Below are 11,130 nucleotides of genomic sequence, written 5' to 3' on the forward strand. Positions count from 1 at the left end.
CATGCTCGTTAGACTCTAAATTATAAAGGTGACATATTACAGAGGCTTATGCTGACATGGATCTCCCTTGATTTAAGGTTTCCTTCACATCTAGTTGAACTTAACCGGTACCATGGTAGAGGTGCCTTGTTTTGTGTAAATTACGGCAATGTCAAAACATGTTTATGTTTTGATTTGACAATTTAATCCATTCACTTGATGCTTTTTTTTTTTTTCATGTTTTGACAGTTTGTTTGAAAAAAAAACAAGTAATCTCCATCCATTCTTTGGAACGTTTAGCAGTCTTCACACAATCAAGTTTTTGCTCTTTTATGAAAGTGTGTGTAGTGTATAGGCAACCTAAATGCGCCATTAAGGTGTTTGCCAACCGCCAAGAAACGATCAAAGGATGAAAGAGGCAACCTTGACGATGCAAGCGCTGCTCCTGATTCCACTGCAGCCTGGCTGGTGTTTGAGGTAAGGGGGCGTGTCTGTGTCCATACGGGTATTTACCTCGCAGAGACTGTGCAGAGGCGGGAAATGGCGCCTGTTACCGTGTGTCATTCCAGAGACGGCCATTGAGTAGATAACAAAAAAATAAGCCCCGAGAACACGAAAACAACCACTGGCTCTGTTGTGATGTAAGTTGGGTCGTGAGCGGCTATTTCGAACAACCGAGGGACGCCGTAAAGTAAGTAGCCGACATGATCATATTTCTCGCGTTTGCCTTGTGTTATGTGATATTGGCTAACGACAAGCTAAATATTTTCCTTTCCTTGTGCACATCTGCTAGCCTGAAGCAGTTTTCCCCCCAAGGAAGCTAAGCTGGCTCGATGCTAATTGTGCTAAGCTAAGCAACATAGCTTCGGGAAGCTAACCTCGGCCTTCCATGGATACACCTTATTTCTGGCTACCGTGACAAAACTTGCCCACCAGTGGGTAACATTTTAAAGTTGTGGATGAAGTGGAAAAGCGAATAGTTGTCGTGATCCGCAATCGTGTCTTGTAACTTGCTGCGAGGAAAGCGAGTAGGTGCATTCCACGACTTAACTTCGCTGTTTTTTTCCCCCCACTTTTTTTTTTTAAAGCCAGCTAGCAGGCATATTATAACCATTCATGTTTTAGGTCACTAAAATATCAGTAGTTAAATCTAGTTGAATTGTCTATTTAAAAAAAAACGTCCGGTCATTTGTATGTTTGATAAACATTAAATCACATACAATAATAGCGTGTGATTTACCTGGTCATACCAGGAGCAATGAGTTTAGATGTTGACAGCCTCAACCACAATTGTGACACTTGCAAATTAGGCATTTGACAAAATAAGTACTGTATATACGATGGTTGTCACTGATTTCTGAATGTTTAAATGACAAAATTAGTGTTATTTCATGGAGCTCGCAATGCCGCATTGATTTGCTAGCGTTTATACCTGGTTAACATTAGCTTGTCTGCTCAAAGGCTTACTGTACCTCGTCAAAATATGTAAACTTTACTGAGCAGCTCTTTGCTCGTGACATGTTGCGCTGAGAACGCGGAGCCGCGTATGACACTTCATGGACCTGATTTGCTGTAAATTGTCAGGTAGCTGCGGTCGATTTGCACGACAATCGGGGAAGGCGTGAAAATGAATAATACAGGGGATTTTGTGGGTTTTCCTGCGCATAAATTTGAGATACGCGTTATACATGCACAATTGGAGTAGAGAGAGATGACTGTATTGTACGTCTCCCTCGGTGTTGCCGTGGCTAACGTTTGTTAGCCAGCTCTGTTTGAAGCATGCATTTTCCTATTTCCCGCTCGCTTGCTTGCCCCCCAGCAACAGCTATGTGCACAATCCGTGCACGTCACGATATCCGAGATTGAGAGCTGCAGGCATATGTTATTGCTATTTTTTATGCAGTAGATTGAACAATAGGAGATTGTAGAAGTTCATTTTGTGCATCAAAACAGAGTATTGAAGAACAGCTATGGTTGGGACTATTTTCACTTGTCAGTTAATGTTTAATTACAGTTTATGCATCATTTTTAACTTGTTGACCAACCTTAAAAAAATAAATAAAAATAAAATGGCACTAATCACAGGGATCGGCAGATTCTTAATAATCAATTGTGTTTGATAGACAGTGTTTGTTTAAATTAAAAGTTGAAGCATCATTGTTTAATTACAGTATTTTCTGTATTCTTTGAATTTCTAGGTCTACTTTCTCTGGATATGTCCAGACACATTTTCAGTCCGCTGCTGTTATGCAAGCACAAGGGGCTGGGCTTTCCTTACCATTTGTGTTCTCCGCCTTGAGTTTTCCATGCCTAAAAATTAGAGGTTAAAATTTTAGTGCAAAAGAAGTGTCTTTCACAGATACTGTAAGTCTGAAATCACAAATTCAATGTACAGTACTGTTTAAATTAAAGTAACTTTACAATCCCTACCAAATTTATGAATGTGTACAGTGGAAGGTCTAGTGTAGTGTGTTTTTAGTGTACCACAAAAAGTTAAGCCAGCTGCGGCTGCCGTGATGTAAGTGAAATGGGATGTTGAATACATCCAGATGTTGCAGCAAGGCGAACCAGTCCTACAAAAGTATACATAGATACGCCCTCTAAATGTCAAAGAAGTGTTTGTATAGCTTTAAAGGTACTGTTTGTTTATGCTGTCATTAAATTTAATACAATAGCAGGAACATTGAAAAAGTAGAATGCTAGCTCCATAAAACATAAAACAAACCACAACTAAAATGATAAATCTTTACATTTTCTATTTACTGTTTGATTTATGATGGGATTTTCTTCCTGAAACAGATTTACATGTGACTGCTCTAACGATGAGGCTGAGAATGCGTAAGGCGTCTCAGCAGCCAATACCCAGTCTGCCGTCTCACCCATCACGGACCAAGAGAAGGCATTCAGAAGTAGAAGAGGACGCTCCTACCAGTGGAGGGAGGGGTTTGTTCTCAACTATCAAAAAGTTCATCAGAGGAAATGCTGTTAAGGTAAATAGGATATACACAGTACATCACATTCTTGATGACAAGTGTCAGCCTTCTGATTCTCTACTTTCAATATTACATTCAGTTTAAACAGTGTTGGATAATGTTATTCCTTTTGTCAAACTTATGAAGCATTCATTGTCAAGGGTTAAACACAACATTTCTTTGTAGTGTATAATAGGGCTGAACGATTATGGAAAATAATCTAATTCAGCCCTAGTGGATAATGTTTCTCTTGAAATTAATGCTTGATTGCAGCAGCTCATCATAGAAAGTTGTATTTTTAGGTACTCGTTCAGAGAATTGCTGTCCACCTGATGGTGAATAACAAGTAGTAAGTAGTAAACTTGGAAAAGACATACTCATGATTGTTACAAGACAACAACACCACATTGCTTTTAAAAGTTTCCACAATTATTTATGTCTCTATTATAAGTCCTTATAGTGGTTTGTAATTCATGAGCTCTGCCCAAGTTTAGTTCCCAATTACATACTGCCTCCCTATGTACAATAATTTTATCAGTCTGATACATGATCATGCGAAAAGTTACTCACTGTGATAAATGAACCCAACCATGGAAGAAAAAGTGGGTCTGATTCAGATGTAGAATCTTTCTAATTGCAAATGCACTTATTTAATAATGATGTATTTTGTGCTTTCTAGTAATAAATAAAGTGAATTTTGACTTACTCGATGTGTTAAGGTGCAGCAGGAGAGCCCAGCCAAGAAGGCTCGTCTCCACTGTGATGTGGACAACAACCTGATCACCTCAACTCCAGACACCAACACTGCCCTTAGGGTTGGTAGAAAAGGCTCCATCAATGGATGTGAGTGGCACAAATTAAAGTTGTACTATTTTTTTTTTTTAACTTTTATTTACAATTACTAGTACTTAAATACTCGGTAAAGGTTGTCTGAATCATATTAATTGCTTTGTAGTGGCGACCAATCATGACAGAAGTAATGAGAAGCCCAATGGCAGTCTGGAGGAGACAACGGCGACTGAAGTGCCCGCGAGCCCTCCGAGGACAACTCTTCTTGGGACCATCTTCTCTCCTGTTTTCAACTTCTTCTCACCTGCCAAAAATGGTAGGCGTTTGTAGTATAGATAAGGGTTAATAATTAATGAATTCAAATCAACTTTGCAATGTAGTAGAACTAAATTTTCAAATCGCGAAGGCTGTAATTTGTGAGGGAAGAAAAAAAAAATCTTGATCATTTTGGTTAGTCGTTAGGCTTTATTTATTTATATATCTGGAATTTGTGTGCTCAATTTTATAATTTCTAGATAAGGTCAGTTCTAAAGAAGTGCAGTCCACATATTTACAGGACTGTCTCAGAAAATTAGAATATTGTGATCAAGTCCATTATTTTCTGTAATGCAATTAAATAAGCAAAAATGCCATACATTCTGGATTCATTACAAATCAACTGAAATATTGCAAGCCTTTTATTGTTTTAATATCGCTGATTATGGCTTTATTTATTTATTTTACTTTGTCTGAGGAAATATTCTAATATTTTAAGATAGGATATTTGAGTTTTCTTAAGATGTAACCCATAATCAGCAATATTAAAACAATAAAAGGCTTGCAATATTTCTAGAATGTATGACATTTTTGCTTATTTAAATGCATTACAGAAAATAATGGAATTTATCACAATATTCTAATTTTCTGAGACAGTCGTGTACATATTCTTTTATGAAACATAAAAACTTGAAGTGATAAATTGACAGATTTGTTAGCGTTATTGTTGTAATCTAATAACCGAGTGCTGCGATTGGTTGGCAACCAGTCCAGGGTGTCCCCCGCCTACTGCCCAGAGCCAGCTGAGATAGGCGCCAGCAGCCCCCGCGACCCTTGTGAGGAATAAGCGGTCAAGAAAATGGATGGATGGATGGATGGATGGATAACCGAGTGACTTATGTAGACTTATTTAATTTTGTGAAGGTGTTGTAGTGTATGCTTAAATCATTCTCTCCCAGCCATCTTCACTCCCGGCTGTTTTTACTGGATTTTGACTGATTTTGCAAGTCCCACAGAATATTGTGTTCTATTGCTATAAAACATGGAGCATACCAAAAGAAAGATTAGAATATCCTCTTTCATCAGGAAATAAAATGTTTCTATTTGCTTACGTTTTTGCAGCACTTAGCATTACAATATAGCTAAGTTTCATCATTAATCACAAATCTTTTTAAAACTGTGGGGAAAACAGCTTGTTGCAACATGACCCTGGTTGATCTCTTATACTTTCCTGCCACCTACTGGCCGTTTTTATAATGACTACCATTTCTTCAATCGTTGTCTTCAGTTCAGATGCTGCTTCCAAGCCTTCTGTATGCTCTACCAAAAAAAAATAAAAAATTGTGAATATGCCTTTGGGGTAATATTTGAGATATTTATATAACATATTTATACGTTTTTGGGAGCAAATTAGTTAAGACTGCAAGTGTTGAAGAAGGGAAAAAAGTTAATGCGAGGCAATTAACTTGCCAATTCATTATTATTTATTGTTGTGTGGTCATTAAAGTGCTTTCCCTCCATCTGCACAGCCTCATCTGGATCGGACTCTCCAGACCAGGCATTGGAAGCTGAGGAAATAGTCAAGCAGCTGGAATATGAACAAACTGTAGAAACGCCCACCAGCACAGCCTCATCTATACAGGAACAATGTACCACCAACAACTTCCACTCAAGTGTATCTCAGCTGCCACCTCTGCGACCTCCTCACATCCCTGTTGGATACCACACAGTAGAGCAGGCAGAGACCGATGCTGACCTTCCACCCCTTACTGGTATGTCATATAGCAATGTAAAATGCGTTTATCAATACAATTCCTGAGTATTAGTTTTATACAGAGAGAGAGAGAGAGATCCAGAACAAGTCAGTGTCTGTTTTTGTATCCCGATATCTCTTTTCAAATCAATGATTTGATTTTCACTCAGCTCCAGGCTCCAGTCCAGATATGACATACATGAACCCTCCTCCTACTGCAGTACCACCAGAAGCATCCTATGATGAAGACTGGGAAGTATTTGACCCGTGAGTGAAAGTTATAGTCCTCAACATTTGCTAATGGACCTCCAGCGGTCTCTGAACAGGCTCTCAATACAAATCATCGGGTTTAAAGTTTCTACAAAAAGGGTGCAATGTTTCAGGGAACTTTTTAAAATCTATTATACTTATAATACCTCAGGAGAAAACCAGTTTACACTGTGATGTAAAATTTCTGCTGCACACCACACAGCACAACCAGACCGAATGTGCAGATTTGCAAGCATAAATAATTATCAGTATAAAGGCACAGAGGGGGTAGGGCTTGCCTTTTCGCAATGGCTCCTTGACAGTAGTGAAGAAGCTAGCTCTCCAACCAATAGTTGCACTTTTTTTAGTCTGCAGTGGGACCACACTGTTTCCGCTACAATTGTATTTTTTTTTTTATTTTTTTTTTTAGTCGGTCGGTCACCTGTTTGCATGTGACGTGATCCATTCCGATCTGCCGTTTACATGTTCCACTCTGTTAATCACATCAGTCCCATGGCAGCGGTGAAACGCGCATACATCGATCTCGTGATTGATCAAAATGAGTTCATTCGTCATTTAGCGCAGTAGTTGTAATCATTTTAATACTTTTATTGAAGTAACCTCTTAATAAGTTGCAAGTTCTCCCTTCGCAGATGAGCTCTTGTCCAGATGCCGCCATTTCACTGGGTGGAAACAATGATATTGATGCATTTACGTCAAGACGGGGCATGCACATACCGGATGCCATTCCGATTAAACTGTTTACATGAAGCAAAAGGGGTAACTCACCCCTGTTAAGCCGGTTGAAATTCCATTCCGATTCAGTCTTTTTATTCCAATTGAGGTGTTTATATGGACCGTTTTCATTTTGTCCATCCGTTCGGATGCATTCTAATCGGATTGCATGGCTCTATGTAAACATGGCACAGTGAGACTAATTACTGTGGTTGAAGTTTAGTTCGTATAACCAACTAAACCAAATTTCACGTCTTTACCTTCAGGTATTTCTTCATTAAGCACGTCCCTCCATTAACAGAAGAGCAGCTCACTCGGAAACCAGCCCTTCCATTGAAGACTCGTAGCACACCTGAATTCTCTCTGGTCCTTGATCTGGTCAGTTACAGGATGCAACGTTTGGTTGGTCTACAATGTATTTATGGAGATTTGTTATTTTTTATTTTATTTTATTTTTTATGTCTTCCAGGATGAAACACTGGTTCACTGTAGTTTAAATGAGCTGGAAGATGCAGCACTTACCTTCCCTGTCCTCTTTCAAGATGTCATTTACCAGGTAACTGATGCCCTATTTAGGCCTGTAGGGGGGGATGAATCCACACAAACGGCTTTGATCACCTTTTTGTTTATCACTCATATGTAAGATGGAAGACACGAGTGTGTAAGCCTATACTGAACTTAAAAATACAAACAAAAGCATTATACTTGCAGATTAATCCTGACCCACAAGATTTAAGGTATAGTCAGTTGTCAGCATTGCACATGTGACAATTTGAACTATTTCTCATGCAGGTCTATGTGCGCTTGAGACCGTTTTTTAGAGAGTTTTTGGAACGCATGTCACAAATCTATGAGGTAAATGCTGCCTGGTTATTACTTATTTTATCTTTTACTTAACTGGATTTGATAGAATGCTGTGTTCTTCCCCCACTCCTTTTTTAGATCATTCTTTTTACAGCCTCGAAAAAGGTGTATGCGGACAAACTGCTCAATATCTTGGACCCGAAGAAGCAGTTAGTGAGGTATGGTGTTTCTATGTTATGAATGATTGTACTACCAGTGACGGCGTGTGGTTGTGTTCTCTGAATAATTGATTTTCTGACCTTGTCAATGTATCCCTCCTTTCCTGTCATTCCTGACTGTAACCGTAGACACAGGTTGTTTCGGGAACATTGCGTCTGTGTCCAGGGAAACTACATCAAGGATCTCAACATTCTCGGCAGAGATCTGTCAAAGACCATCATCATTGACAATTCACCTCAAGCCTTCGCATACCAGGTGACCAGAACAATGTAATAGTCATGATTGTTTTTGCAGATTTGCAGGGGTGTTTTTTTTTTTTTTTTTTTTTTTAAATTAGCCATTTTTATGCCATCATGTGGAGGTTCAGACGAGAATCAGACAAGTTTTGAACACTTGAACCTTTCCCACAATGCAAATAGTATAGTGATCTCCCATCAGTTTCTTTAATGTCAAACATTTATTTATTTATTTAGTTATTTATTTATTTATTTATTTTTTAACCCTTACAGTTGTCCAATGGGATTCCCATCGAGAGTTGGTTCATGGACAGGAATGACAATGAGCTGCTGAAGTTGGTGCCGTTCCTTGAGAAGCTGGTTGAGATGGTAGGGTGTCTTCACTTTCTTGTTGAATCTGCCGGCAAGCTTCAACTTGGAGTTGATGCGAGTCGATTCTGCCTTGACTCATGATGCTGCTTATTCAACAGGATGAAGATGTGCGGCCGCATGTTCGAGAGAGGTTTCGTCTTCATGACATGTTGCCTCCTGATTGAACTCCACTCTCTTCGCAAGGAAGGACTGAAGACCATGTGTGTAAAAAGCCGCTTAAAACATTACCGTTGCTTCATTTTGTTTTGTTTTTTTAAAAACCCACTGTTGCTTAAAAAAAACACTCTGTTCAAGAAGAAAAACATTTTTAAAGAAGTGGGTGACATTTTTCAAATGTACACATGTAAAGAGACACTTGGAAGTCTGAGTCAGTTCACTTTTTGATGGACCTTCTATTTGTGGAGCGGGCTCTTGTCGCCACACTATTTCAAGGATCTGGTGCTTGTTTAGTGGCTCCAAAACAGCTCCTGTTAAGAGGAACGCTAACCTGAGGCGTTGAACCCAAACCCACCCCTGGTGCTGAAGCTGTCGACACTCCAGTCTGCACAGGAAAGACTGGCCTGTAAATCAATTTCCCATTTGTGTTTACTCTTTGCCACATTCACACCAACTCGGTAATCTCGTGGTTGGCAAACTTTGTAGCCTTTTCAATCTGATGCATTCCGCTGTAGGTGAATCAAGGTCGTTTGTTTTTTGTTTTGGTAAACCAATGTCTTGTTTTAAATGCGGTTTTCCAGGTGTTTTAACTTTCAAGTGTTTTGAAAAGGGGGCATGAAAATGTTAATCGGTTAACTGCTCAACTCTAGCAATGTGAGCACAATGTGTTCTCAGAGGCTGAAATCAAATGCTTTGTTTTCACCGTGGACACAGCAATAGCTCTTAAAATATTAGCTAAAGAAGACATGTAAATCTGACATAGTGTGAGGTTTGAGGGCATTCATGTTCGAAGTGATGTGTGTCAACGTTGCAGTATTTGATTTGTCAATCAGTATTGTCCTTTTGTAATCTAGTGTTCTGTCTTAATCACAGTCTTTCAGTTGTAAAGTGTAATTTGATGGCTATCAATATTTAGCATAATGATGACAATGTAGCGCGGCCTGTGTCTCCTGACATCCGGTCACAACTTCAACCTATGGCACCAGCAACATCCTTTTCTCCTGATCAGCTTCACTTGCATACTGTACATGAACATTGTTTCTGCTGAACGTTTTTGCCAGTGAGGACAAATGTGCGACATAGGTGATATGCATTGGCTTGCTATAGTCTGATAAATGGGCAATATTTTTTGTTTTAGGTTGTTTTTTTTGTGTTTTTTTTTTTTTTTTGTGTTTTTTTTTTTTTTTTTTTTTTTAAAGTGTTGGTCTGGGTTACATATACTGTGCCACGTGTTATAATTTGTCTGCTTGTAGCATTCTTCAGTGTTCTCCCTCTTGATGGTTAGATAGAAAAAGACAATCAGACCGCAGAGTTGTGCACAGCACCGCTCATTCCTGCACGTTTGTGCACTATGGGTTGTGTACTTGGATTGATATGTGTCCAGTGTGTCAGATTTGCTTGCTGTGGCCAAACAATCCCTGCTGTTGAAGGCAGGCAGCTAACTGAGGTGGTTGCCATCTGTTTGGCACCTGCCCCCTGTTGCCTTTTGCGTCATATGTTGGTTGCGCTCCAGGAGTTAGATGGGGCTTGTGTTTCTTGTACAACTGTCACAGGGCACAATGAGGTTGACTAACTGTTGAGTGCACGTGTTGTGACGCTGAATGTAAATTGCACATGGGTGGTAGGTGTCTTTCCTAATTAAAGTCGAGAACAAATAGATGGAGATTGTAGGTTTGAACAAAGTTTAAGAAAAAAAGAGGTCCCTCCAATTCTTTCTTTGCCAACTTTGAGTATGCAAGCCTCACTGAGAGATTGTGTGACGGTTGTGCGTTTGAGTGCTTCTGTCACAGCTGTTTCTGAAGGATCTGGGAGAGGCATTTGATGCGTGTCATCCAGCTCGTTTTTATGTGCATTATCGGTTATATTGTACACAGCGCGGTACAATACATGCAGCCTCGTGTTTTCTTTTTAATCCTTAAAATAAGGAAACGTTTTGTATCTTTGATTTTAAAAAGGCATGTCAGAAACTTTTAAAAAATGTATTAATAAAAAAAAAAAAACTTCAGATGGAGTGCTTTTTTTCCTTAAATATTTGTTTAGTTTAGCATAATGTCACTGAACTGTAAAAACTTAGCATGTATTGTAGAGGATACAGTTTGCTTTGTGGCAGAAGTCCTGAGTTAAATTTTAATCGAGGCACTTTTTCTGCTAAGAGTCTTTCTGAAGAGTAATTGTATTGATTTTTTTTCCCCACCCCTTTTCATTCTCATAACTGTTATGCTCTTTTATGTGTAAGAATTATTTGTGCAAAAGATGTATTTAAAATGTTTTAAGACATCTTTGTTAGCCACTAGGCTATGTACTATTGTAAAGTGTATATACAGTTACATTGAATTTCTGAAACAAAGTTTTAAAGTTAAAAGCCTCTTCCTTGCTTTTGTTTTTATTTCCATTGACTTTGAGAGGAAGTTCCGGGATGGTTGGCCTTTGGGTGAAATTTCAGGATGAACTTTAATGCACTCCAACTTGTGAACATAAGTTGACCTCTGAACTTTTGAATGCTCAAACAAGCTCAACTTTTCAGTTTTTAATGTAATACTAATTTTAAAATAATTTAATAACTTTTACACAGGACTGTTCTCTCTTAACCTGAATTACCATCCTGCATATC

General features: G+C 38.8%; 1 protein-coding gene across 1 annotated transcript; it reads left to right on the forward strand.

Moving 5' to 3' along the window:
- The first annotated feature begins 439 nt into the window (after positions 1-439).
- ctdspl2b (CTD (carboxy-terminal domain, RNA polymerase II, polypeptide A) small phosphatase like 2b) lies at positions 440-10,884 on the forward strand. The gene is made up of 13 exons (XM_077519079.1): positions 440-670; positions 2,779-2,969; positions 3,671-3,794; positions 3,907-4,056; positions 5,525-5,767; positions 5,919-6,015; positions 6,999-7,110; positions 7,202-7,288; positions 7,525-7,587; positions 7,675-7,754; positions 7,884-8,010; positions 8,265-8,360; positions 8,462-10,884. Exons 2-13 carry the CDS (start codon positions 2,802-2,804, stop codon positions 8,525-8,527), a joined length of 1,413 nt encoding a protein of 470 aa, XP_077375205.1. The 5' UTR covers positions 440-670; positions 2,779-2,801; the 3' UTR covers positions 8,528-10,884.
- The last annotated feature ends 246 nt before the right edge of the window (positions 10,885-11,130 follow it).

Source organism: Festucalex cinctus, chromosome 4 (genome assembly GCF_051991245.1).
Source record: "Festucalex cinctus isolate MCC-2025b chromosome 4, RoL_Fcin_1.0, whole genome shotgun sequence".
Lineage (NCBI taxonomy): Eukaryota > Metazoa > Chordata > Actinopteri > Syngnathiformes > Syngnathidae > Festucalex > Festucalex cinctus.